General features: G+C 45.9%; 2 protein-coding genes and 20 non-coding genes across 22 annotated transcripts; all 22 read right to left on the bottom strand.

Annotated features, from left to right (window-relative positions):
- Positions 1–57: 57 nt before the first annotated feature.
- trnaa-cgc (transfer RNA alanine (anticodon CGC)) lies at positions 58–129 on the bottom strand. The gene has a single exon. It is a non-coding gene; the product is annotated as a tRNA-Ala (tRNA).
- An 870-nt stretch (positions 130–999) lies between these two features.
- On the bottom strand, positions 1000–1071 carry trnaa-ugc (transfer RNA alanine (anticodon UGC)). The gene has a single exon. It is a non-coding gene; the product is annotated as a tRNA-Ala (tRNA).
- A 317-nt stretch (positions 1072–1388) lies between these two features.
- On the bottom strand, positions 1389–1470 carry trnas-aga (transfer RNA serine (anticodon AGA)). Its single transcript has one exon. It is a non-coding gene; the product is annotated as a tRNA-Ser (tRNA).
- Positions 1471–1951: 481 nt separating this feature from the next.
- On the bottom strand, positions 1952–2025 carry trnat-ugu (transfer RNA threonine (anticodon UGU)). The gene has a single exon. It is a non-coding gene; the product is annotated as a tRNA-Thr (tRNA).
- Positions 2026–2594: 569 nt separating this feature from the next.
- Positions 2595–2666, bottom strand: trnaa-cgc (transfer RNA alanine (anticodon CGC)). The gene has a single exon. It is a non-coding gene; the product is annotated as a tRNA-Ala (tRNA).
- An 870-nt stretch (positions 2667–3536) lies between these two features.
- On the bottom strand, positions 3537–3608 carry trnaa-ugc (transfer RNA alanine (anticodon UGC)). The gene has a single exon. It is a non-coding gene; the product is annotated as a tRNA-Ala (tRNA).
- Positions 3609–3925: 317 nt separating this feature from the next.
- Positions 3926–4007, bottom strand: trnas-aga (transfer RNA serine (anticodon AGA)). The gene has a single exon. It is a non-coding gene; the product is annotated as a tRNA-Ser (tRNA).
- A 481-nt stretch (positions 4008–4488) lies between these two features.
- Positions 4489–4562, bottom strand: trnat-ugu (transfer RNA threonine (anticodon UGU)). Its single transcript has one exon. It is a non-coding gene; the product is annotated as a tRNA-Thr (tRNA).
- A 569-nt stretch (positions 4563–5131) lies between these two features.
- trnaa-cgc (transfer RNA alanine (anticodon CGC)) lies at positions 5132–5203 on the bottom strand. Its single transcript has one exon. It is a non-coding gene; the product is annotated as a tRNA-Ala (tRNA).
- Positions 5204–6073: 870 nt separating this feature from the next.
- Positions 6074–6145, bottom strand: trnaa-ugc (transfer RNA alanine (anticodon UGC)). The gene has a single exon. It is a non-coding gene; the product is annotated as a tRNA-Ala (tRNA).
- Positions 6146–6462: 317 nt separating this feature from the next.
- trnas-aga (transfer RNA serine (anticodon AGA)) lies at positions 6463–6544 on the bottom strand. Its single transcript has one exon. It is a non-coding gene; the product is annotated as a tRNA-Ser (tRNA).
- Positions 6545–7025: 481 nt separating this feature from the next.
- trnat-ugu (transfer RNA threonine (anticodon UGU)) lies at positions 7026–7099 on the bottom strand. Its single transcript has one exon. It is a non-coding gene; the product is annotated as a tRNA-Thr (tRNA).
- A 1197-nt stretch (positions 7100–8296) lies between these two features.
- LOC115537088 (uncharacterized) lies at positions 8297–13895 on the bottom strand. Its single transcript, XM_030348777.1, has 10 exons — positions 12313–13895; positions 11992–12205; positions 11296–11877; positions 10937–11149; positions 10528–10751; positions 10322–10432; positions 9983–10149; positions 9792–9893; positions 9324–9581; positions 8297–9148 (listed from the first exon to the last, which is right to left on the bottom strand). Exons 1-10 carry the CDS (start codon positions 13255–13257, stop codon positions 8443–8445), a joined length of 3522 nt encoding a protein of 1173 aa, XP_030204637.1. The 5' UTR covers positions 13258–13895; the 3' UTR covers positions 8297–8442.
- Positions 13896–15953: 2058 nt separating this feature from the next.
- Positions 15954–16027, bottom strand: trnat-ugu (transfer RNA threonine (anticodon UGU)). Its single transcript has one exon. It is a non-coding gene; the product is annotated as a tRNA-Thr (tRNA).
- Positions 16028–16596: 569 nt separating this feature from the next.
- trnaa-cgc (transfer RNA alanine (anticodon CGC)) lies at positions 16597–16668 on the bottom strand. The gene has a single exon. It is a non-coding gene; the product is annotated as a tRNA-Ala (tRNA).
- An 870-nt stretch (positions 16669–17538) lies between these two features.
- On the bottom strand, positions 17539–17610 carry trnaa-ugc (transfer RNA alanine (anticodon UGC)). Its single transcript has one exon. It is a non-coding gene; the product is annotated as a tRNA-Ala (tRNA).
- An 870-nt stretch (positions 17611–18480) lies between these two features.
- On the bottom strand, positions 18481–18552 carry trnaa-ugc (transfer RNA alanine (anticodon UGC)). Its single transcript has one exon. It is a non-coding gene; the product is annotated as a tRNA-Ala (tRNA).
- Positions 18553–18869: 317 nt separating this feature from the next.
- Positions 18870–18951, bottom strand: trnas-aga (transfer RNA serine (anticodon AGA)). The gene has a single exon. It is a non-coding gene; the product is annotated as a tRNA-Ser (tRNA).
- A 480-nt stretch (positions 18952–19431) lies between these two features.
- Positions 19432–19505, bottom strand: trnat-ugu (transfer RNA threonine (anticodon UGU)). The gene has a single exon. It is a non-coding gene; the product is annotated as a tRNA-Thr (tRNA).
- Positions 19506–20521: 1016 nt separating this feature from the next.
- On the bottom strand, positions 20522–24360 carry LOC115537157 (uncharacterized protein K02A2.6-like). The gene has a single exon (XM_030348897.1). The coding sequence runs from the start codon at positions 24357–24359 to the stop codon at positions 20937–20939; it is 3423 nt and encodes a 1140-aa protein (XP_030204757.1). The 5' UTR covers position 24360; the 3' UTR covers positions 20522–20936.
- A 1399-nt stretch (positions 24361–25759) lies between these two features.
- Positions 25760–25831, bottom strand: trnaa-cgc (transfer RNA alanine (anticodon CGC)). Its single transcript has one exon. It is a non-coding gene; the product is annotated as a tRNA-Ala (tRNA).
- Positions 25832–26701: 870 nt separating this feature from the next.
- trnaa-ugc (transfer RNA alanine (anticodon UGC)) lies at positions 26702–26773 on the bottom strand. The gene has a single exon. It is a non-coding gene; the product is annotated as a tRNA-Ala (tRNA).
- Positions 26774–27062: the final 289 nt, after the last annotated feature.

Below are 27062 nucleotides of genomic sequence, written 5' to 3' on the forward strand. Positions count from 1 at the left end.
AGCAATGTTTCGTGATCGGATCATTTTTGACTTCTACCTTATAATAGGTATACAAATTGGAGATGCCGGGGATTGAACCCGGGACCTCATACATGCGAAGCATGCGCTCTACCACTGAGCTACATCCCCTTTATGTAATAATTACTACATCTCTGCTATCAATACCTGAAGCTTTGCTTAATGATACAGCCAATCAATAGGTTGACTTGCACTAGGCAATCCTAAGAGATTAAGATATTTGGCCTGCCTGCTAAAAGCAGAGGTGGTAAACTGGTGTGGTAGATTTCAATCATGGAGCGGGGGATCCAATGGATTTCTAGTGCATCAGCTTAATCGCTTGGCCAGGACAATGGTGCTTATCGACCTCAAGTCTATCAGTTGTTCGAACAGTAACAGACTGCAACACTTGAGGCTGTGTCATCAAATTGTGAAATAGTCCTACACCCTTGACCACAGCTTGCTTTGATCACATCTTAGTGATCGGACCTCAGCACTCCTACATGAGAAGCTTTACAGATGAGCCAAAAACAGATAACTTCAATTGTACATGTGGCAACCGATACATGAAAGTTTGCTTGACGATACAAGAGGGGAAATCGGTTATTGACTGGCAGTACGGTGTCATACATTTCTTAGAGAAGTAGTCTGCGTACAGATAGCAGAACTGGCCAACGCTTGTCGGCAGACCTGAATCTTCGTCATGACGCAACAATGTTTTTCTCTTCTGTGGCTGTCAACACTTAGTGCATAAACGTACCGTACTCATATCAATGTGTTGACCGGCACTAGCTTTTGAGCGCACACTAGCTTTTGAGCGAGCAAAAGCGTGCGCTTATGAAATCGCACGCACTGATTAACCTGTATCGTTGACGACAACACAGTTTCAATTCTCTCACTTGTTTCGAACATTAGCATTCGTCAACATCTTTGGTAGGTTAAGCATTGCGTGACCTCATTTGATCAAAATAGCACTGACCTGACTTTTCTCAGGCAATCAAATGGAGATGCCGGGGATTGAACCCGGGGCCTCATACATGCAAAGCATGCGCTCTACCACTGAGCTACATCCCCTTACTACGCAAGAATGTGCATTTTAAACCTGCTGCGGAACACACCAAGGGTTTTCTCGTCCATGGCATTCAGCACTTGGACCTGACAACACTAGTCTTCGGATCTATCAGACCTTTAAATATTAACATTTTATGTTTGGAGAACATGTTGTCAAAAAACATAGAATGCTAAGAGCCTGTCCAGATAATGCCAGGTTTTAAATATGAAGCCTTCTACATGCTTAGATTAACATATTTGCACTGATTTCATGCAGTTTCACCGTAATATGTGTATGTGTTGGCCGAACAAGGGAATGAAAAATCGTATTCAGATAGAACCGTTGTCGGCAGGATTCGAACCTGCGCGGGGAGACCCCAATGGATTTCTAGTCCATCGCCTTAACCACTCGGCCACGACAACACACTGTTAGAGTGCCAAGTCTCTGGCTTTTTGTAACAGGAAGAGTCTGGAACACTTAGGGTAGGTTAAGCCTTGCTTGATCTAATTTTGAAATAGTCTTCAAATTGACTGAAGCTAGCTTTGATCACATCTTGGAGACGGCAGGCATTGAACCTCAGGCCTTCTACATGAGAAGCATACGCTTTGCCGTTGAGAGAAGTCTCCTGTGTTACTTAAATTGTGCATCTGTAAAACCGATTCCTGAAGCTTTGCTTAACGATAGAAGGGACAAATAGGTCATCAGTTGGCACTAGGGTATCATACATTTTATAGAGAATTTTGCTCGCCTGCCGCCGTTGTCATTGATGGAAAGTCTATTGCGTTGATGGATTGCAAGTTTGCAACCAGAAGTAAGATTGCCAGTTAGGACAATTCCGTTCATTTTAACTACAAGAAACACTTTTATCACATCTACACCAGATGATGCTGTTGCAAATAGTGTAGGTACTGCTGGGAGTTGAACCCAGGGTCTCCTGTTTACAAGACAGGCGCTTTCACCAGCTAAGCCACAGTACCCCTATTGTAATATTTACTTGAGACAGCAATGAAAAAGGTCTCAAGTAGCGTGACCCGATCATGTGTTAAGCTATCAGAACTGGCGGCTAAAGGAATTCCAATTGAGTAGGTTACTTACATTATACAACTTACTGATGTAATTAGAACACTGCCTCTTCTGTGAACTAGACAGTCACTATGACAGTCCCAGCCACAGCACCCCTCTCAGTTCAGGAGAAATGCTTCAGCAAATGATTGGGAATACAACAAAAGAGGTCTGCAGTACCATGACATATTTCTGTTGATCCTTTAAACAGTCCCTTAAACATACACTGATTAACCTGTGCCGTTGACGGCAGGATTCGAACCTGCGCGAGGAGACCCCAATGGATTTCTAGTCCATCACCTTAACCACACAGTTTTGACAGTTCAATAATCTCTCTTGTTCAAACATTAGCATTCTGCAACATTTTTGGTAGGTAAAGCATTGCGTGACCTCATTTTGTTTAGACATTCATTACACAGTAACATTCAGCAATGTTTCGTGATCGGATCATTTTTGACTTCTACCTTATAAAAGGTATACAAATTGGAGATGCCGGGGATTAAACCCGGGACCTCATACATGCGAAGCATGCGCTCTACCACTGAGCTACATCCCCTTTATGTAATAATTACTACATCTCTGCTATCAATACCTGAAGCTTTGCTTAATGATACAGCCAATCAATAGGTTGACTTGCACTAGGCAATCCTAAGAGATTGAGATATTTGGCCTGCCTGCTAAAAGCAGAGGTGGTAAACTGGTGTGGTAGATTTCAATCATGGAGCGGGGGATCCAATGGATTTCTAGTGCATCAGCTTAATCGCTTGGCCAGGACAATGGTGCTTATCGACCTCAAGTCTATCAGTTGTTCGAACAGTAACAGACTGCAACACTTGAGGCTGTGTCATCAAATTGTGAAATAGTCCTACACCCTTGACCACAGCTTGCTTTGATCACATCTTAGTGATCGGACCTCAGCACTCCTACATGAGAAGCTTTACAGATGAGCCAAAAACAGATAACTTCAATTGTACATGTGGCAACCGATACATGAAAGTTTGCTTGACGATACAAGAGGGGAAATCGGTTATTGACTGGCAGTACGGTGTCATACATTTCTTAGAGAAGTAGTCTGCGTACAGATAGCAGAACTGGCCAACGCTTGTCGGCAGACCTGAATCTTCGTCATGACGCAACAATGTTTTTCTCTTCTGTGGCTGTCAACACTTAGTGCATAAACGTACCGTACTCATATCAATGTGTTGACCGGCACTAGCTTTTGAGCGCACACTAGCTTTTGAGCGAGCAAAAGCGTGCGCTTATGAAATCGCACGCACTGATTAACCTGTATCGTTGACGACAACACAGTTTCAATTCTCTCACTTGTTTCGAACATTAGCATTCGTCAACATCTTTGGTAGGTTAAGCATTGCGTGACCTCATTTGATCAAAATAGCACTGACCTGACTTTTCTCAGGCAATCAAATGGAGATGCCGGGGATTGAACCCGGGGCCTCATACATGCAAAGCATGCGCTCTACCACTGAGCTACATCCCCTTACTGCGGAAGAATGTGCATTTTAAACCTGCTGCGGAACACACCAAGGGTTTTCTCGTCCATGGCATTCAGCACTTGGACCTGACAACACTAGTCTTCGGATCTATCAGACCTTTAAATATTAACATTTTATGTTTGGAGAACATGTTGTCAAAAAACATAGAATGCTAAGAGCCTGTCCAGATAATGCCAGGTTTTAAATATGAAGCCTTCTACATGCTTAGATTAACATATTTGCACTGATTTCATGCAGTTTCACCGTAATATGTGTATGTGTTGGCCGAACAAGGGAATGAAAAATCGTATTCAGATAGAACCGTTGTCGGCAGGATTCGAACCTGCGCGGGGAGACCCCAATGGATTTCTAGTCCATCGCCTTAACCACTCGGCCACGACAACACACTGTTAGAGTGCCAAGTCTCTGGCTTTTTGTAACAGGAAGAGTCTGGAACACTTAGGGTAGGTTAAGCCTTGCTTGATCTAATTTTGAAATAGTCTTCAAATTGACTGAAGCTAGCTTTGATCACATCTTGGAGACGGCAGGCATTGAACCTCAGGCCTTCTACATGAGAAGCATACGCTTTGCCGTTGAGAGAAGTCTCCTGTGTTACTTAAATTGTGCATCTGTAAAACCGATTCCTGAAGCTTTGCTTAACGATAGAAGGGACAAATAGGTCATCAGTTGGCACTAGGGTATCATACATTTTATAGAGAATTTTGCTCGCCTGCCGCCGTTGTCATTGATGGAAAGTCTATTGCGTTGATGGATTGCAAGTTTGCAACCAGAAGTAAGATTGCCAGTTAGGACAATTCCGTTCATTTTAACTACAAGAAACACTTTTATCACATCTACACCAGATGATGCTGTTGCAAATAGTGTAGGTACTGCTGGGAGTTGAACCCAGGGTCTCCTGTTTACAAGACAGGCGCTTTCACCAGCTAAGCCACAGTACCCCTATTGTAATATTTACTTGAGACAGCAATGAAAAAGGTCTCAAGTAGCGTGACCCGATCATGTGTTAAGCTATCAGAACTGGCGGCTAAAGGAATTCCAATTGAGTAGGTTACTTACATTATACAACTTACTGATGTAATTAGAACACTGCCTCTTCTGTGAACTAGACAGTCACTATGACAGTCCCAGCCACAGCACCCCTCTCAGTTCAGGAGAAATGCTTCAGCAAATGATTGGGAATACAACAAAAGAGGTCTGCAGTACCATGACATATTTCTGTTGATCCTTTAAACAGTCCCTTAAACATACACTGATTAACCTGTGCCGTTGACGGCAGGATTCGAACCTGCGCGAGGAGACCCCAATGGATTTCTAGTCCATCACCTTAACCACACAGTTTTGACAGTTCAATAATCTCTCTTGTTCAAACATTAGCATTCTGCAACATTTTTGGTAGGTAAAGCATTGCGTGACCTCATTTTGTTTAGACATTCATTACACAGTAACATTCAGCAATGTTTCGTGATCGGATCATTTTTGACTTCTACCTTATAAAAGGTATACAAATTGGAGATGCCGGGGATTAAACCCGGGACCTCATACATGCGAAGCATGCGCTCTACCACTGAGCTACATCCCCTTTATGTAATAATTACTACATCTCTGCTATCAATACCTGAAGCTTTGCTTAATGATACAGCCAATCAATAGGTTGACTTGCACTAGGCAATCCTAAGAGATTGAGATATTTGGCCTGCCTGCTAAAAGCAGAGGTGGTAAACTGGTGTGGTAGATTTCAATAATGGAGCGGGGGATCCAATGGATTTCTAGTGCATCAGCTTAATCGCTTGGCCAGGACAATGGTGCTTATCGACCTCAAGTCTATCAGTTGTTCGAACAGTAACAGACTGCAACGCTTGAGGCTGTGTCATCAAATTGTGAAATAGTCCTACACCCTTGACCACAGCTTGCTTTGATCACATCTTAGTGATCGGACCTCAGCACTCCTACATGAGAAGCTTTACAGATGAGCCGAAAACAGATAACTTCAATTGTACATGTGGCAACCGATACATGAAAGTTTGCTTGACGATACAAGAGGGGAAATCGGTTATTGACTGGCAGTACGGTGTCATACATTTCTTAGAGAAGTAGTCTGCGTACAGATAGCAGAACTGGCCAACGCTTGTCGGCAGACCTGAATCTTCGTCATAACGCAACAATGTTTTTCTCTTCTGTGGCTGTCAACACTTAGTGCATAAACGTACCGTACTCATATCAATGTGTTGACCGGCACTAGCTTTTGAGCGCACACTAGCTTTTGAGCGAACAAAAGCGTGCGCTTATGAAATCTCACGCACTGATTAACCTGTATCGTTGACGACAACACAGTTTCAATTCTCTCACTTGTTTCGAACATTAGCATTCGTCAACATCTTTGGTAGGTTAAGCATTGCGTGACCTCATTTGATCAAAATAGCACTGACCTGACTTTTCTCAGGCAATCAAATGGAGATGCCGGGGATTGAACCCGGGTCCTCATACATGCAAAGCATGCGCTCTACCACTGAGCTACATCCCCTTACTACGCAAGAATGTGCATTTTAAACCTGCTGCGGAACACACCAAGGGTTTTCTCGTCCATGGCATTCAGCACTTGGACCTGACAACACTAGTCTTCGGATCTATCAGACCTTTAAATATTAACATTTTATGTTTGGAGAACATGTTGTCAAAAAACATAGAATGCTAAGAGCCTGTCCAGATAATGCCAGGTTTTAAATATGAAGCCTTCTACATGCTTAGATTAACATATTTGCACTGATTTCATGCAGTTTCACCGTAATATGTGTATGTGTTGGCCGAACAAGGGAATGAAAAATCGTATTCAGATAGAACCGTTGTCGGCAGGATTCAAACCTGCGCGGGGAGACCCCAATGGATTTCTAGTCCATCGCCTTAACCACTCGGCCACGACAACACACTGTTAGAGTGCCAAGTCTCTGGCTTTTTGTAACAGGAAGAGTCTGGAACACTTAGGGTAGGTTAAGCCTTGCTTGATCTAATTTTGAAATAGTCTTCAAATTGACTGAAGCTAGCTTTGATCACATCTTGGAGACGGCGGGCATTGAACCTCAGGCCTTCTACATGAGAAGCATACGCTTTGCCGTTGAGAGAAGTCTCCTGTGTTACTTAAATTGTGCATCTGTAAAACCGATTCCTGAAGCTTTGCTTAACGATAGAAGGGACAAATAGGTCATCAGTTGGCACTAGGGTATCATACATTTTATAGAGAATTTTGCTCGCCTGCCGCCGTTGTCATTGATGGAAAGTCTATTGCGTTGATGGATTGCAAGTTTGCAACCAGAAGTAAGATTGCCAGTTAGGACAATTCCGTTCATTTTAACTGCAAGAAACACTTTTATCACATCTACACCAGATGATGCTGTTGCAAATAGTGTAGGTACTGCTGGGAGTTGAACCCAGGGTCTCCTGTTTACAAGACAGGCGCTTTCACCAGCTAAGCCACAGTACCCCTATTGTAATATTTACTTGAGACAGCAATGAAAAAGGTCTCAAGTAGCGTGACCCGATCATGTGTTAAGCTATCAGAACTGGCGGCTAAAGGAATTCCAATTGAGTAGGTTACTTACATTATACAACTTACTGATGTAATTAGAACACTGCCTCTTCTGTGAACTAGACAGTCACTATGACAGTCCCAGCCACAGCACCCCTCTCAGTTCAGGAGAAATGCTTCAGCAAATGATTGGGAATACAACAAAAGAGGTCTGCAGTACCATGACATATTTCTGTTGATCCTTTAAACAGTCCCTTAAACATACACTGATTAACAAAATGGGGCAAAAGGGTCTGCCCGGCGGGGGGGAAAGGGAAAAAGAGAGGGGAAAGAGGGGGGGAAAGAGAGAAAGAAAAGGAGGAAAAAAGGAGGAGAACGTACACTATATATTTTTTTTATCTACTCTCTTATCTTCTCAACAATGTTTACACACAGTTCTGCACTCATTGCAAGGTTTATCATCACTTTAATTTTCATGTCTCTTGCGGGAATCGTACCGATGCTGTGGCAATATCACTTGCATCTCCGCTTGCTCTCTCGTCTCGTAGCGCATTCCGGAAGTATACATGCAATGCAATTTGGGTAGCGCAGTCATTTTTAACACACAAACTCAATTTTCCATACAAATCACCAAAGTCATAACACTGTTATTATGCAATAATGCACATGAATGCATTTAATATGATGAAATGAATATAATACAATATTCAATTAACCCAAAATATCATATGCTACATTTAAAGTTACAACAGTATTAACAGTCTATAACTGTGAATAACACCCCCCATCATGTTTCTCCTCCTTTTTTATGGTAACCTCAATTATTTGAGAGACTACATCTGTGCAGCACAAGTGAATAAAACAAATTTCAAATTGAGCAGTAAAGATGTTGGGTTTTGTGAATCAATGTAAATGTAAATGATTCTGGCTTTGGTTTTCACAATCACATTCAATGGATGACACTGTCACTGTCCTGTTATTCAAGAGGAAATTAAATAAAAACGCGAAGGCTCAAATAAAATGATTGAACTTTATTGTAACAGAATACACAGAATACACAGAATACACACACACACACACACACACACACACACACACACACACACACACACACACACACACACACACACACACACCAGGTTAATACCCAACTAGTGGACCAGGTGTGGGCGTATCCAAAAAAAAGAATACTTACCGGCCTGGCTTACGAGGCCTTGGTCGGGATCACACAGGGAGACAGACACGAACAACACAGAGACAGACCGACAAACAACAGAGAGAGAGACAAGTAATGGTGACTAAAGGCCTACACTCTTCCTCCAGTCATCCAGGGTCTGTCCTGACTCTGGACAGTACCACCGCCCCTTCAGCTGGGTGTGTCCGGTTTTTTTGTTTTTGTCCTGGCCACACTTCTTGCAGGTGTAGTGGTACTTCTCCTTCGTCAGCCTCTTCCGTGGCGGTTCCCCCCTTGCCATTAGATCCTCATCCTCATGGGCAGCTTTGTTCAGCCTCCAGGTACGTTGCCTTGGCTGGGCACCTGGAAGGCACTCTGGAGGAGCTTGACATGGAGGAGCCTGAGGTAAAGGAGGATCATGTGCAGATGGAAATGGGGGAGCATGCGGCATAGGAGGGGCATGGGTGAATGGAATGTGCGGATAGGGGGGAGCATACGGATAAGGAGGAGCATGGGGAAATGGAAAGTGGGGAAATGGGGGAGCATATGAAAAAGGAGGAGCTGGCCCAAATTGTGGATGGAACTGAGGAGGTGGAGGTGGCGGAGAGATGACATTAGGCTTGTTTGCCGTTAGAGTGCGCTGGCGGGGGAAAGCTTCCCCCTCACGGTTTTCGGGCTCGTCAAATGTCATCTCATGTGCATGTTGCACAGGGGCAGCCGGGAGAGTGTTTGATGAAGGGAGAGGCTCCTTGGCCAGGTATAGCTGTTGAGGGAGAACATTGCCCTGCAGCAGCATGTTCCTGTCCTTCCTCTTGTCCCTCCTAAGCAGCCTACAAGACAAACATTCATTATTTTATATGTGTAAGCCTATCCTCCCTCCCAAAGGTTATTACATACTGTGTATTACATGTTTTCTAACAAGCATGCAGGTGAAGGTTTTTCTTGAGGTTAAATATTTACATACTGTCTTGGCTGTATGGGGAAGGTAAATGAAACAACACATACCATGCAGAGACCGTGGTGTTGTTCACCGGCACCAGAGCCAGCGCCGTCTGGACCACGATAACCCTGCTGTCCTCCAGCAGCTGTCTAATGTGGCTGTAGACGCTCACAATTGACTGAGGGATGGGCAGGGTTTTCCCCCTCGTGTCCTTCGGCCTGTTGCGGGACTGCTCGAACTCCTTGGCCAGTCTGAGGCAGACACACTCACTGACCCTGTGGTGTTCGGGATCCTGGGCTGCTTGGCCGTGAGTCATGTATAGTCTGTGGGAAAGAAGTATGATATGATCTGGACTGTGAACAAGGATGTAAAGTCGTGAACAACCAAGTAACAATGTCAATAGGGATTGCAATAAAGTATTTAACTTTATTTATTAAGTTAACACTTAATAAATACTTTTCACAGTGACATGTGCTGTCTCTTAATCAATGATTTGTATTGAACCAAAATGATAGCAAATTGTGGTCAAGCACCTCTCTGCCGCCTGCTGTCCCGGAGCAGAGCCACTCGGCCTCCTCGGTGCTCTCCATGGTCCTCCTGATGCCTGTCCTTTTTTCCTAGCCTTCTGGGTGTAGCTAAACGGTGAAAGAGACATCCATATTCTTCATTCATTCCATGGAATGTATGTTTAATTCTGGTGTACAAAATAATTACTATTTTGTACCTTGAATGCTTCTTGTCCATGTCATGGAGAGCTGTATATAGCTGGACTATGTCCTCTTCCTCCTTCATTGACAAGGCAGTGATGGTGCGATTCAAGCCAACTAGGTAGCCTGCCAGGTTAGCAACCGCATCCCATCCCACAACGCCCCTTGAGTCACATTGGCTGGTCTGAAAATTGATAAGTGAGAAAAAGAAAAACCAAGCAAATAAATGTACACTCTTGTTTCTAATATGTGAGCAATGCTGATTTTACATTCATTTATCTTATTAAAATGTAACCACATTTACGTCAGTTAAATATTGTGTTTTTGAGTAAGGCGTTACAGAAAGTGTTATTGACCTCTGTGACGAGGGGTCCGGGTTCATCGTCATCCTCCACAGCACCTGGAGGATCACCTGTGTGATCAGTCATGCTGATGGTGTCATCTGCCTCCTCCTCCGCCTCAAGCACCTGCACCTGCAAGGGGATTTTGAAGACCTGTAACCACATTTACTTCGGTCAAATTTTGTGTTTTTGAGTAAGGTGTTATAGAAAGTGTTATTGACCTGTGTGACGAGGGGTCCGGGTTCAGCGTCACCCACCACAGCACCTGGAGGATCACCAGCCCCTATCGCAGCTGACTGGCACAGAATGTCAGTCATGCTGATGGTGTCATCCGGCTCATCCTCCTCCTCAAGTACCTGCGAGGGGACCTCAGGGACCTGATTTGGAGCCAGCAGGTCACCTCTGTTGGTCTGGGCCAATAAATACTCCACTGCTATGCGCTCGCCTGTAACCAGTAAAAACACAAAGATGAAGAAAGGACATACATACACACATCCATCTCTTACATGAATAGCACAATCTTCGCGCAACAGAAATGCATGTCCTCTGAATAGGGGGGGTGCCTAAGAAAAAGAGGAGGAGGGGATGTAATACTCTGGTCAATCAGTGTTGCTCTGAGATCTCTCTTACTAGTAGGTTTCCCGGGTGGAGTGAACTCTGGCACCAGAGTGGAACCAAGAACGCGCTGGCTTAAGTTGCTGAGGTGGGACATCAAGCGGACATCAAAGCTTCTGAGGGTTGAGGCCCCCTCCACATCTACTGCCTCCTTGGCCCGGCCCATGTTCCACCTCGATACTCCCTCCAGCATGTACATCTGTGTGTGAACAGCATTGCACCGCCAGCCTAAGGAACAATAAATACTATGTTTAGTCAACCATTATTGTAAAGTGAATACACATGAATACCCGACAGTGGTCATTTTGTTATTTTGAATAATTACAACACATTCTCTGTCCTAACAGAAAAGAACATTAAAAAAAGAAATGTACCTGGAATAAAAGCGCACTGGTGTTTGTGAAAACTCTCCAGGGAGGAGGACCCCCTACCACACCTTAGGACGTCCAGCTCTTTGCCGCCCTTCTGGAGTGTCCCCACCTTCGTGTACAGTGCCACACCTGCAGGGTCTTGGAGGCACTCCAGGTGCTTCTGCTGCACTTCCCAGACATGGCGCATGCTGTCATGGCTCACCAGACGCAGCCCTGTGGTGTCCGTCAGCTCCCACACTGATTCCAGCAGCCCTGAGATCATGCCCCGCGTCTCCTCCACTCCACGGGTCCTCCTCCTGCAGTGCCTCTTCAGTTCGCCTGGACTGATGGTGGCCATGAGCTGCTCCTCAGTGGGAGTATGCCCGCTGTGGCTGCTCCTCCACTCTTCTCTCTTGGCCTCCTTCAGGCGTTGCACATCCTCCTGGTCCCATGCAAAAATGCAGGAGGAAAGCTTGGCACAGAAAATACCATACAGAGGGTGGTGTTCTGTTGTGAGGCCGCAGTTAAAGCGCCTCATGAAGTGGAAGCTGTCCAAGCGCACTGTAGTTTGCCATGGGTGAAACAGCTTAGCCACTGAAGACACGCCTGTAAAAAACAGCATAATTACATAGACCAACCTAACCCTGTGTGTGGTTACACCATGATTAAGCAAATTCCCAATTGCGTTTGTGTGTGTGAGTGTGTGTGATTTTCACCCACCTGACTGGCTGCAGCAGTCTCGGTCGACATAGATGGCCTCAGGTTCAGCTTGGCCTGCATTCTTGTACCGAGTGACGACGCCTTGGCACAACTCTTCCAACCCTGCACCTTCACCCGACGTCAGAACAGAGTTCAGGACCTGGCCTAACTCGTTTCCGATATTGGACATCCATGCCGCACTGTCCCCGATCCCGCCAGCCAGCTTCTTGGTGATCTGTAAAACAAACACAAGCACTAAGAAGTTTCCTTCTTTTCCTTCTTCCTTCCAATTTCCTGTTTTGTAATTATACATGTTATATTTTATATAGTTTTTAAGCTAACCTTCTTTGTTGAATCCATTTTCAGAATTCTACCATAGGTTGAAGTGATCACTCCCTTCATCTCATCCAGATGGCTGAGAATGTCGTTGGAGTGGACCGTCTCAAACCATTGAGCAAGTGGAAGGGGCCTGAAGGTTGGTGGAGGAAGATAGACAGCTGCAGAGGGGATGAAGGTAGCCATCTTCTTGTGCCGCTCACAGTCCGAGAGGTAGCGGATGGTCTGCCGTGCCCACTCCTCACTGTGCGCTTCTTCCATCGCAGACTGGACGTAGGAGGAACTGTTTCCACTGGTCCTTGGCTTGAGGAAAGTCACTGCTTTCCTGTCAAGAGCCAGCTGGGTGGTGAGGACAGCGGGGAACAGGCTCCTGTGTGCCACATCCAACTGGGACAGAATATCCTGGCTCCATGGGCAGACTAAGAGGGAAGGGTTCAAACACTTGCTGCAACGTGGATAGTCCCCTCCCACTAGGTAATAGCGGCTATCCACATCGATCACCTCCCTGACCTTTCTGTATATGCCGGAGCTGTTCATTTTCCCGGAACATTTTGGGCATTTTAAGGAAATCCCCCACATCCTCATGGGTGCCCAGATGAACAGCCTCTGCCGGTGGTACCACCCAGGCTCAGGACGAGAGGGTTTGGGCTCCAGTGGGGGGTGAAACCAGCAGGCTTCAAATTTCTGCTTGAGCTGACCTGTAGGCTCATATAGACACTTGGCAATCCACACCTGATCTGCCGGTTGGATGACTTTCCGAAACTGATCGGGAAGAAAACCTTTCCAAACTACTGGAGTTGGTTTAGGTGGAGTTGCAGTGTGGTATGGCGCGGCACAGCTATTTGAAGGAGGGAGCAGAGATGGAGTTGGCCTCGGTGGTAGTAGTGTGGGCTTCGGTGGTGATGGCGTTGGCTTCGATGTTAGGACTGTTGGCTTTTGCATCGATGGCATAACGAATCCTGCATAGTGAACCTGTTGAATATGGTTCAAAAGACCAACAGTACCCTCCACCTTGGCCCCACAGGTGTCACACGTCTCCTCAGTATGGTGGTCAGACAGGTGCTCTGAAAAATGTGCTGCCTCCACAAGCTGGTTGCACCCGTAGCACTGCAATTCCTGTCCTGCCACTGATGGCCCTGCCTCCTTGTCTCCTCTCTCTGCCTCTGCCTCTTTGTGGGACCGGGCTCCCCCTGCATCCGTGACTCCTCTCCTTGTCTCTGTGTCTCTTCTCCCTGCCTCCTTGTCTCCTCTCCCTGCCTCTGCCTCGGTGTGGGACTGGGCTCCCCCTGCATCCGTGACTCCTCTCCTTGTCTCTGTGTCTCTTCTCCCTGCCTCCTTGTCTCCTCTCCCTGCCTCTGCCTCTGTGTGGGACTGGGCTCCCCCTGCATCCGTGACTCCTCTCCTTGTCTCTGTGTCTCTTCTCCCTGCCTCCTTGTCTCCTCTCCCTGCCTCTGCCTCTGTGTGGGACCGGGCTCCCCCTGCATCCGTGTCTCCTCTTCCTGCCTCTGAGCCGACTCGGACTCGCCCTGCCTCCGTCTCAACTACTCCTGCCTCACTGGACCCAGCTCCTGATGACAGATCTGCTGGCTGGGGGGGGGTTCACAAAGAGAGGCCATGGTACATACATCTAAGAATCCTACACTACTAGTTTTCTCCAGTTGTTAAAATACATCAGGCATTACTGCAAAATCACTGAAGCCCACCAGAGGAAGAAACAAGCAAACCTGTAAACAATCAATTAGTAAATAACTCACTTACCTTGTGGAACCCACAGGGGGAAAATAATTTCACATACCTTGTGGAAGCCACAGGAGCACTGAAGGCTTCTCCCGAACAGATCCTTACTACCACTATGGCTCTGCAGGGGGCAAGCATCGATGTTCTCCAAGGCCTTTTTCCATTTCTTGGCCCCTGGCCGTTTGCCAGTCGAGAAGCGGTAAAGGCCCTGGGCATATTTTATACAGAGGTCCCTCCAGTAGCTGTCTGGCTTTCCTGTCTTAGTCATCTGCGAACATTAAATATAAAACAGGTTAATGTCGAGCTAGGCTATGTGTGTGTACAGACAGACAGAGTGGAGGAAATTATTATAATGTGTGTGTGTGTGTGTGTGTGTGTGTGTGTGTGTGTGTGTGTGTGTGTGTGTGTGTGTGTGTGTGTGTGTGTGTGTGTGTGTGTGTGTGTGTGTGTGTGTGTGTGTGTGTGTGTGTGTGTGTATTTATGTAGGTAGGTAGGTATGTTTTGCAGTACTGTTTTATTATTGTTAATAATTAAACTTGGCACAAGCATGTCATAATCATGTCTGGACACATCTGCACTCTGCCCCAACATATAACGAGGCTCCATTACCGGAGGGGACGAACCCTGGCACAATTATTTCACATCACAAGACATCATTAAACGGCAAATAAATAAGTTATTATTGGTCTTCTGATTCTATCATATCGCCAATATCCCCACACTGCTGGCCGTAGTAGGTATGTTTTGCAGTACTGTTTTATTATTGTTAATAATTAAACTTGGCACAAGCATGTCATAAGCATGTCTGGACACATCTGCACTCTGCCCCAACATATAACGAGGGTCCATTACCGGAGGGGACGAACCCTGGCACAATTATTTCACATCACAAGACATCATTAAACGGCAAATAAATAAGTTATTATTGGTCTTCTGATTCTTTCATATCGCCAATATCCCCACACTGCTGGCCGTAGCCACACAGTTTTAGTATGCACAGCAGTCAGAAGCTCCGTTAGAAAAGTGGCGGCCAAGTGGCCAGGTAACAAGAAAGTTGAAATACAAAGTTGAATATCATGCTGCCGGGACGAGAAATGCAATCGCAAATGCAAGTATTAATCAAGTTTCCAAACCTTTTTCCCGAGTCTGTAGTGATGCGGTGGAAAAGAATGGCTGCGACTTCAGAGTTGTACATATATCTCTCTATAGCTCTGCTGCGACTCTAAAGCGATAACCACGCCTCCTCGGTCACGTGACACAATTCGGAATCAGTGTTCGGACAGTGTTCGGACCTTGTTCGGACCTCGTTCGGACCTCGTTTGAAACTCTTTGATCTCGTTCGGAATGTGTTCGGACCTCGTTCGGAATGTGTTCGGACCTCGTTCGGAATTGTTCGGACCTTTTGTAATGTGTTAGGACCTCCGAAAACACACTGTTAGAGTACCAAGTCTCTGGCTTTTTGGAACAGGAAGAGTCTGGAACACTTAGGGTAGGTTAAGCCTTGCTTGATCTAATTTTGAAATAGTCTTCAAATTGACTGAAGCTAGCTTTGATCACATCTTGGAGACGGCAGGCATTGAACCTCAGGCCTTCTACATGAGAAGCATACGCTTTGCCGTTGAGAGAAGTCTCCTGTGTTACTTCAATTGTACATCTGTAAAACCGATTCCTGAAGCTTTGCTTAACGATAGAAGGGACAAATAGGTCATCAGTTGGCACTAGGGTATCACACATTTTATATAGAATTTTGCTCGCCTGCCGCCGTTGTCATTGATGGAAAGTCTATTGCATTGATGGATTGCAAGTTTACAACCACAAGCAAGATTGCCAGTTAGGACAATTCCGTTTTTTTTAACTGCAAGAAACACTTTTACCACATCTACACCAGATGATACTGTTGCAAATAGTGTAGGTACTGCTGGGAGTTGAACCCAGGGTCTCCTGTTTACAAGACAGGCGCTTTCACCAGCTAAGCCACAGTACCCCTAAGGTAATGTTTACTTGAGACAGCAATGAAAAAGGTCTCAAGTAGCGTGACCCGATCATGTGTTAAGCTATCAGAACTGGCGGCTAAAGGAATTCCAATTGAGTAGGTTACTTACATTATACAACTTACTGATGTAATTAGAACACTGCCTCTTCTGTGAACTAGACAGTCACTATGACAGTCCCAGCCACAGCACCCCTCTCAGTTCAGGAGAAATGCTTCAGCAAATGATTGGGAATACAACAAAAGAGGTCTGCAGTACCATGACATATTTCTGTTGATCCTTTAAACAGTCCCTTAAACATACACTGATTAACCTGTGCCGTTGACGGCAGGATTCGAACCTGCGCGAGGAGACCCCAATGGATTTCTAGTCCATCACCTTAACCACACAGTTTCGACAGTTCAATTCTCTCTCTTGTTTAAACATTAGCATTCTGCAACATTTTTGGTAGGTAAAGTATTGCGTGACCTCATTTTGTTTAGACATTCATTACACAGTAACATTCAGCAATGTTTCGTGATCGGATCATTTTTGACTTCTACCTTATAATAGGTATACAAATTGGAGATGCCGGGGATTGAACCCGGGACCTCATACATGCGAAGCATGCGCTCTACCACTGAGCTACATCCCCTTTATGTAATAATTACTACATCTCTGCTATCAATACCTGAAGCTTTGCTTAATGATACAGCCAATCAATAGGTTGACTTGCACTAGGCAATCCTAAGAGATTAAGATATTTGGCCTGCCTGCTAAAAGCAGAGGTGGTAAACTGGTGTGGTAGATTTCAATCATGGAGCGGGGGATCCAATGGATTTCTAGTGCATCAGCTTAATCGCTTGGCCAGGACAATGGTGCTTATCGACCTCAAGTCTATCAGTTGTTCGAACAGTAACAGACTGCAACACTTGAGGCTGTGTCATCAAATTGTGAAATAGTCCTACACCCTTGACCACAGCTTGCTTTGATCACATCTTAGTGATCGGACCTCAGCACTCCTACATGAGAAGCTTTACAGATGAGCCGAAAACAGATAACTTCAATTGTACATGTGGCAACCGATACATGAAAGTTTGCTTGACGATACAAGAGGGGAAATCGGTTATTGACTGGCAGTACGGTGTCATACATTTCTTAGAGAAGTAGTCTGCGTACAGATAGCAGAACTGGCCAACGCTTGTCGGCAGACCTGAATCTTCGTCATGACGCAACAATGTTTTTCTCTTCTGTGGCTGTCAACACTTAGTGCATAAACGTACCGTACTCATATCAATGTGTTGACCGGCACTAGCTTTTGAGCGCACACTAGCTTTTGAGCGAGCAAAAGCGTGCGCTTATGAAATCGCACGCACTGATTAACCTGTATCGTTGACGACAACACAGTTTCAATTCTCTCACTTGTTTCGAACATTAGCATTCGTCAACATCTTTGGTAGGTTAAGCATTGCGTGACCTCATTTGATCAAAATAGCACTGACCTGACTTTTCTCAGGCAATCAAATGGAGATGCCGGGGATTGAACCCGGGGCCTCATACATGCAAAGCATGCGCTCTACCACTGAGCTACATCCCCTTTATGTAATAATCACTACATCTCTGCTATCAATACCTGAAGCTTTGCTTAATGATACAGCCAATCAATAGGTTGACTTGCACTAGGCAATCCTAAGAGATTAAGATATTTGGCCTGCCTGCTAAAAGCAGAGGTGGTAAACTGGTGTGGTAGATTTCAATAATGGAGCGGGGGATCCAATGGATTTCTAGTGCATCAGCTTAATCGCTTGGCCAGGACAATGGTGCTTATCGACCTCAAGTCTATCAGTTGTTCGAACAGTAACAGACTGCAACGCTTGAGGCTGTGTCATCAAATTGTGAAATAGTCCTACACCCTTGACCACAGCTTGCTTTGATCACATCTTAGTGATCGGACCTCAGCACTCCTACATGAGAAGCTTTACAGATGAGCCGAAAACAGATAACTTCAATTGTACATGTTGCAACCGATACATGAAAGTTTGCTTGACGATACAAGAGGGGAAATCGGTTATTGACTGGCAGTACGGTGTCATACATTTCTTAGAGAAGTAGTCTGCGTACAGATAGCAGAACTGGCCAACGCTTGTCGGCAGACCTGAATCTTCGTCATGACGCAACAATGTTTTTCTCTTCTGTGGCTGTCAACACTTAGTGCATAAACGTACCGTACTCATATCAATGTGTTGACCTGCACTAGCTTTTGAGCGCACACTAGCTTTTGAGCGAGTAAAAGCGTGCGCTTATGAAATCGCACGCACTGATTAACCTGTATCGTTGACGACAACACAGTTTCAATTCTCTCACTTGTTTCGAACATTAGCATTCGTCAACATCTTTGGTAGGTTAAGCATTGCGTGACCTCATTTGATCAAAATAGCACTGACCTGACTTTTCTCAGGCAATCAAATGGAGATGCCGGGGATTGAACCCGGGGCCTCATACATGCAAAGCATGCGCTCTACCACTGAGCTACATCCCCTTACTGCTCAAGAATGTGCATTTTAAACCTGCTGCGGAACACACCAAGGGTTTTCTCGTCCATGGCATTCAGCACTTGGACCTGACAACACTAGTCTTCGGATCTATCAGACCTTTAAATATTAACATTTTATGTTTGGAGAACATGTTTTCAAAAAACATAGAATGCTAAGAGCCTCTCCAGATAATGCCAGGTTTTAAATATGAAGCCTTCCACATGCTTAGATTAACATATTTGCACTGATTTCATGCAATTTCACCGTAATATGTGTATGTGTTGGCCGAACAAGGGAATGAAAAATCGTATACAGATAGAACCGTTGTCGGCAGGATTCAAACCTGCGCGGGGAGACCCGAATGGATTTCTAGTCCATCGCCTTAACCACTCGGCCACGACAACACACTGTTAGAGTTCAAGTCTCTGGCTTTTTGGAACAGGAAGAGTCTGGAACACTTGGGGTAGGTTAAGCCTTGCTTGATCTAATTTTGAAATAGTCTTCAAATTGACTGAAGCTAGCTTTGATCACATCTTGGAGACGGCAGGCATTGAACCTCAGGCCTTCTACATGAGAAGCATACGCTTTGCCGTTGAGAGAAGTCTCCTGTGTTACTTCAATTGTACATCTGTAAAACCGATTCCTGAAGCTTTGCTTAACGATAGAAGGGACAAATAGGTCATCAGTTGGCACTAGGGTATCACACATTTTATAGAGAATTTTGCTCGCCTGCCGCCGTTGTCATTGATGGAAAGTCTATTGCATTGATGGATTGCAAGTTTACAACCACAAGCAAGATTGCCAGTTAGGACAATTCCGTTTTTTTTAACTGCAAGAAACACTTTTATCACATCTACACCAGATGATGCTGTTGCAAATAGTGTAGGTACTGCTGGGAGTTGAACCCAGGGTCTCCTGTTTACAAGACAGGCGCTTTCACCAGCTAAGCCACAGTACCCCTAATGTAATGTTTACTTGAGACAGCAATGAAAAAGGTCTCAAGTAGCGTGACCCGATCATGTGTTAAGCTATCAGAACTGGCGGCTAAATGAATTCCAATTGAGTAGGTTACTTACATTATACAACTTACTGATGTGATTAGAACACTGCCTCTTCTGTGAACTAGACAGTAACTATGACAGTCCCAGCCACAGCACCCCTCTCAGTTCAGGAGAAATGCTTCAGCAAATGATTGGGAAGACAACAAAAGACGTCTGCAGTACCATGACATATTTCTGTTGATCCTTTAAACAGTCCCTTAAACATACACTGATTAACCTGTACCGTTGACGGCAGGATTCAAACCTGCGCGAGGAGACCCCAATGGATTTCTAGTCCATCACCTTAACCACACAGTTTCGACAGTTCAATTCTCTATTTTGTTCAAACATTAGCATTCTGCAACATTTTTGGTAGGTAAAGCATTGCGCGACCTCATTTTGTTTAGACATTCATTACACAGTAACATTCAACAATGTTTCGTGATCGGATCATTTTTGACTTCTACCTTATTAAAGGGATTAATTCTTAATCAAAGCGTCACCTATACTACTATTTGGAGATGCCGGGGATTGCACCCGGGACCTCATACATGCGAAGCATTCCCTCTAACACTGAGCTACATCCCCTTTATGTAATAATTACTACATCTCTGCTCTCAATACCTGAAGCTTTGCTTAATGATAAAGCCAATCAATAGGTTGACTTGCACTAGGCAATCCTAAGAGATGAAGATATTTGGCCTGCCTGCTAAAAGCAGAGGTGGTAAACTGGTGTGGTAGATTTCAATCATGGAGCGGGGGATCCAATGGATTTCTAGTGCATCAGCTTAACCGCTTGGCCAGGACAATGGTGCTTATCAACCCCAAGTCTATCAGTTGTTCGAACAGTAACAGACTGCAATGCTTGAGGCTGTGTCATCAAATTGTGAAATAGTCCTACACCTGTCGTATATTCTATTTTAGGAATATTAATTCAGCGCGGACAACTGTGTCTTGACATTACAGGCACTTTATTAAACTGACATGAAGACGCACGAACCCAGCATCATGTGACCACACACACATAATCCTATTGGTCGACTGTAACGTAACCCGCGTAACCATTAACCCTTAATGTACTGCATTCAGATACACCACATCTCCCTTTTTTACGAACATGTGAAACACATTTTTTTCAAAGTCCATCAAAACCTGTGAAAGAAAACAGGGTTAAACAAATCCTGGTAAACTGATACTCTTTCTAAACATAACATTTTCCAACTTATTTTCTAAAGTAAATATCTACCCTGTAAAACTGGTACATTGGAAAAACATTTTCTGCTCAGCATGAACATATGACAAACTCTTTTTTTTCACATTGAACATTTTTTTTTCCTTTTCTCAGCCACTTATAAGTTCAGTCTAGTGGGCTGTATGATTGCTCTCCCAGACCTGGTTCTGGGAGTGGAAACCCCAGGAGAGGGAACAGGAGACCCCAAAGCAGGTGGAGTGTCACCCTGCTCTAGGACCGGCAGTGGCTCCTGTTGCTGCTGTCCAGCCTCGTCTCGTGACGGAGACTGGAGTGGTATAAGATGCAGGCGGTTGCGTCTTACCACCCCATGTGGCGCATCCACAAGGTAAGATCTCGGCGAGGTGTGACTCTGGATCACAGTCCCTGGTGTTTTTGTGTCAGTCACCCACACCTCCTGACCTGGAGACAGGCTGCTGAGTGGCTTTGCACGATGTCGCCTGTTGAAGTTTGCAGCATCTGACGACCTCTTCTCCCCTTCTTTCTGGAACAGAGTGCTGCGGTCGGGCAGTGTAGGTTGCAGCTCAGAGGAATGTGTCGGCACTGTGGTGCGGAGACGTCGACCCATGAGCAACTGGGCCGGGCTGTATCCATTCTGAAGAGGTGTGGCTCTGTATGCAAGCAGAGCCATGTACGGATCAGTTGCCTTTTTCAGCAGACCCTTTATGGTCTGTACTGCTCGCTCAGCCTCGCCATTGCTTTGTGGGAATTTGGGGCTACTGGTAAGGTGTTTGAACCCATATGCAGAGGCGAAGGAAGCGAATGCCTGGCCGGAGAATTGAGGGCCGTTGTCAGACATGAGCACCTCCGGGATGCCGTGTCTGGCAAACATAGATTTCAGATGGTTAATCACATCATTGCATTTTGTGTGTGTCAGCAGGGCAAGTTCGACGTACCTGGAGAGGTAATCAACGACGAGCAGGTAAGTTTTTCCCCCCAGTTCAAAGAGATCGGCCCCCAGCTTTTGCCATGGGCGCTCGGGGCAGTCTGACGGCATGAGTGGCTCACTGTGATTGCGGCGCTCTTGCAGACACGTTCTGCATTTGAGCACCATCTCTGTGATTTGATGTCCCAGCCCAGGCCACCACACAGTCTGACGGGCACGTGCTTTGCACTTCACGACCCCTTGATGGCCCTCATGCAGTCTGTCCAGCACATCGTTCCGCATTGCTGCTGGAATGACCAGACGTGTGTCTTTCAGCAACAGTCCATCTTGTACTGTGAGTGTAGCCTGCTCGGGCCAGAAGTGTTTCAGGAGTGGTTCCTGCTGTGCGTGATCTGGCCATCCGTCTGCACACATTTTCATGACACGAGAGCATACACTGTCAGCTTCCAGCTGTGCCTTGAGTGTGTCCATGAACGTGGGACTGACAGGTAAGTTGTTGACAATGCAGTCCACGTAAATGTTCGTGCTCTCCATCAGTTCAGTGTCATTTGCGGTCATTTTTTTCTGTACAGGTGAACGTGACAATGTGTCAGCAGTCCAGAGTGACTTTCCAGGAACGTGCACAATGTCATAGGAGTAGCGCATGAGCCGCATTCGAAAGCGCTGTATCCTTGGTGGCAACAGGTCGAGTGCTTGTGCGCCTAGTAAGGAGAGGAGCGGCTTATGGTCAGTCTCTAGGCAGAAGTGCTTTCCTAACAAAAAGTCCCGGAAGCGCTCACATGCCCAGGTTAGACCCAGGGCCTCCTTTTCTACTTGCGCGTAGCGTTGCTCAGTGGGTGAGAGTGAGCGGGATGCGTAAGCTACCGGCCTCCATTCGCTGTCCCATTTCTGGAGGAGCACGCCCCCCAGTCCATAAGATGAAGCGTCTGCCGATACTTTGGTGTCCCTGCTCGTGTCATACATGGCCAGGACCGGTGGAGAGATTAGTGCTTCCTTCAGCACCCTGAAAGCCGCCGCCTGGTCGACACCCCACAGCCAGCAGTTCTTCTTTGAGAGAAGGTCACGGAGAGCTTTGTCTTTCTCTGATAGCTGGGGTATGAATTTTCCCACCTGGTTTACCATCCCCAGGAAACTCCTCAACTCACTCACGTTTGTAGGCTCTTTCATGTCCCTGATGGCCTCTGTCTTTTCTGGATCGGGGCTGATGCCTGACGTGGTGATGACATGCCCGAGGAACACCAACTCACTCCTGGAGAGCTCGCACTTGTCTGCATTCAAAGTCACCCCTGCTTGTTCAAGCTTTTTCAACAAGGCATGGAGACGAGCGTCGTGCTGTTCTTGGTCTTTTCCCCACACCAGCAGGTCATCGATGTGGCAGACCACCCCGTCGAGTCCATCTATCACCTCCGCCATGACACGCTGGAAGTGCTCGGGCGCAGAGTTGATCCCAAACGGAAGACGCTGAAAGTGATACCGTCCGAAGGGTGTTATAAATGTTGTGTATTTGGCTGACTCCTCAGCTAAAGGAATCTGCCAGAATCCCATGTTCGCGTCTAGTTTACTGAAGATTCTGGCTCCAGCTAGCATTCCTAGACTCTGGTCGACTGATGGCAGGACATACTTCTCTCGACACACATACTGGTTCAAGCCCGTGAAGTCCACACACAGGCGTAGTTGCTGGCTGTTCTTCTTTGGGACGACGACGATGCCGGCGCACCACTCCGTAGGCTCCTCAACGCGCCTGATGACCCCCATCTCTTCCATCCGCTGGAGCTCCTCCTTCACCTTTCCTATCAGAGGCAGGGGAATTCTCCGTGGAGTCTTTAAAGAGAATGGCACGGCCTCTGGCTTGAGCAGGATGTGGTATGGACGCCTGATGTCGCCTAGGCCCTTGCAGAGTTTTGGGTAGGTTGCCTTTAAAGAGTCCATGGTGACGCTGTCGACTCGAATGAGTAGACCCAGGGCAGTAATGGCCGGTAGCCCGAGCAAAGGTGTGCTCAGGTTTTTGACCACATAGACCTTCTCCTCTGTCTGCTTGGCTCTGTAAGTCAGCTGCATTTTTGCATAGCCAGCTACCTCCAGCTGAATCTTTCCTGGACCCAGCAAGGGTTTCTCTGGCTTGTGGAGGACAGGCATTTGTGCCCCCGGGAACAAGTCTTTCAGGTCACTGTCCGAAATGGCGGTTACATCTGCGCCGGTGTCAAGTTTGAATTTCAGCACTTTCCCTTTTATCTGCACATCAGCCGCCCACATGTTGTTTTCACATGACACAGAGCCCAAGAAGAAACTTTTCCCCTCTTCTTCCTCAATGTACGCTACCACAGACTTGCTTCTGCAGACACGCTGGTAATGGCCTTTTTTTCCGCAGCCCCGACAGGTTGCATCGTTGGCGGGACACTTGGCGGGAAACTCGTGAGAAGGCCCCCCACACTTGTAGCACTGGGCGCTGTGCTGCATGCCTTTGTCTCTGCCTTGCGTGTGTTGGCGGGAATGTGCGCCGCTGCTTTTCCAGTTGGTATATTGCTGTCCCTTTTTTATCAGTCTGTCTATGGAGCTCCCCTCCATCTGCATCACACTGCTAGCGTCACCCCTAAGTGTGCTCTGTTGCTTTTTGACTTCTTCAGACTGTCTTGCCATATCAATGGCTTTTTGCAAAGTCAGTTTTTCCTCCATCTGCAAGCGTTCAGAAAGTCTGGTGTTTGCAAGCCCCACTACGATCCGATCTCGTATGAGTTCATCATGCAAGTCCCCATATTGACAGTGTTCTGCTAAAGCATGCAGGGCAGTGACGAATGCCTCGACAGTCTCATTTGGTTCTTGTTTTCGCATATTGAAGCATGCACGTTCAAACACAATATTCTTCTTCACAACAAAGAAATCCCGGAATCCGTCTTTTACTTTGTCATACATTTTCATGTCAGCATCACTCAGTTTTAATCCTCTCAATACATCGTCGGCCTCATCCCCCATACAATATATCAGAGTGTTAACCTGAGTTTCCTCGGAGTTCGTAGTCAAGTTGCTCGCTTGCCGAAACCTCTCGAACCTCCGGATCCATTTTGTCCAATCGAGCGGTTTGTTGAAATCAAAGGGCTCCGGTGGCTGGATGTTGAATGTAGCAGTTGGTGCACTAGCCGCCATGCTCGCTTGTTGCACGTTAACGTTTCCCTCACGTTGTTCGCTCTTAACATCCACCAATGTCTCTCCCTCTGTCTCTGTCGCCGTGGACCGTTGAGTCCTGTGCTTTTTCTTTCGGGTCATAGACACAGCACTTCTGACACCATGTCGTATATTCTATTTTAGGAATATTAATTCAGCGCGGACAACTGTGTCTTGACATTACAGGCACTTTATTAAACTGACATGAAGACGCACGAACCCAGCATCATGTGACCACACACACATAATCCTATTGGTCGACTGTAACGTAACCCGCGTAACCATTAACCCTTAATGTACTGCATTCAGATACACCACAACACCCTTGACCACAGCTTGCTTTGATCACATCTTAGTGATCGGACCTCAGCACTCCTACATGAGAAGCTTTACAGATGAGCCGAAAACAGATAACTTCAATTGTACATGTGGCAACCGATACATGAAAGTTTGCTTGACGATACAAGAGGGGAAATCGGTTATTGACTGGCAGTACGGTATCATACATTTCTTAGAGAAGTAGTCTGCGTACAGATAGCAGAACTGGCCAACGCTTGTCGGCAGGCCTGAATCTTCGTCATGACGCAACAATGTTTTTCTCTTCTGTGGCTGTCAACACTTAGTGCATAAACGTACCGTACTCATATCAATGTGTTGACCGGCACTAGCTTTTGAGCGCACACTAGCTTTTGAGCGCACAAAAGCGTGCGCTTTTGAAATCGCACGCACTGATTAACCTGTATCGTTGACGACAACACAGTTTCAATTCTCTCACTTGTTTCGAACGTTAGCATTCGGCAACATCTTTGGTAGGTTAAGCATTGCGTGACCTCATTTTATCAAAATAGCACTGACCTGATTTTTCTCAGTCAATCAAATGGAGATGCCGGGGATTGAACCCGGGACCTCATACATGCGAAGCATGCGCTCTACCACTGACCTACATCCCGTTTATGTAATAATCACTACATCTCTGCTATCAATACCTGAAGCTTTGCTTAATGATACAGCCAATCAATAGGTTGACTTGCACTAGGCAATCCTAAGAGATTAAGATATTTGGCCTGCCTGCTAAAAGCAGAGGTGGTAAACTGGTGTGGTAGATTTCAATAATGGAGCGGGGGATCCAATGGATTTCTAGTGCATCAGCTTAATCGCTTGGCCAGGACAATGGTGCTTATCGACCTCAAGTCTATCAGTTGTTCGAACAGTAACAGACTGCAACGCTTGAGGCTGTGTCATCAAATTGTGAAATAGTCCTACACCCTTGACCACAGCTTGCTTTGATCACATCTTAGTGATCGGACCTCAGCACTCCTACATGAGAAGCTTTACAGATGAGCCGAAAACAGATAACTTCAATTGTACATGTTGCAACCGATACATGAAAGTTTGCTTGACGATACAAGAGGGGAAATCGGTTATTGACTGGCAGTACGGTGTCATACATTTCTTAGAGAAGTAGTCTGCGTACAGATAGCAGAACTGGCCAACGCTTGTCGGCAGACCTGAATCTTCGTCATGACGCAACAATGTTTTTCTCTTCTGTGGCTGTCAACACTTAGTGCATAAACGTACCGTACTCATATCAATGTGTTGACCGGCATTAGCTTTTGAGCGCACACTAGCTTTTGAGCGAGCAAAAGCGTGCGCTTATGAAATCGCACGCACTGATTAACCTGTATCGTTGACGACAACACAGTTTCAATTCTCTCACTTGTTTCGAACATTAGCATTCGTCAACATCTTTGGTAGGTTAAGCATTGCGTGACCTCATTTGATCAAAATAGCACTGACCTGACTTTTCTCAGGCAATCAAATGGAGATGCCAGGGATTGAACCCGGGGCCTCATACATGCAAAGCATGCGCTCTACCACTGAGCTACATCCCCTTACTGCTCAAGGATGTGCATTTTAAACCTGCTGCGGAACACACCAAGGGTTTTCTCGTCCATGGCATTCAGCACTTGGACCTGACAACACTAGTCTTCGGATCTATCAGACCTTTAAATATTAACATTTTATGTTTGGAGAACATGTTGTCAAAAAACATAGAATGCTAAGAGCCTGTCCAGATAATGCCAGGTTTTAAATATGAAGCCTTCTTCATGCTTAGATTAACATATTTGCACTGATTTCATGCAGTTTCACCGTAATATGTGTATGTGTTGGCCGAACAAG

Source organism: Gadus morhua, chromosome 1 (assembly GCF_902167405.1).
Source record: "Gadus morhua chromosome 1, gadMor3.0, whole genome shotgun sequence".
In the NCBI taxonomy this organism is placed as follows: domain Eukaryota; kingdom Metazoa; phylum Chordata; class Actinopteri; order Gadiformes; family Gadidae; genus Gadus; species Gadus morhua.

Coding starts and splice junctions, on each gene's coding strand:
- LOC115537157 (XM_030348897.1), bottom strand. CDS start 24,359: ATGGCAAGACAGTCTGAAGAAGTCAAAAAGCAACAGAGCACACTTAGG.
- LOC115537088 (XM_030348777.1), bottom strand. CDS start 13,257: ATGCCATCGATGCAAAAGCCAACAGTCCTAACATCGAAGCCAACGCCA. Junction 10,150..10,321: donor CCGGACCCCTCGTCACAGAG/GTCAATAACACT, acceptor ATCAATTTTCAG/ACCAGCCAATGTGACTCAAG. Junction 9,582..9,791: donor GGACAGCAGGCGGCAGAGAG/GTGCTTGACCAC, acceptor TCTTTCCCACAG/ACTATACATGACTCACGGCC.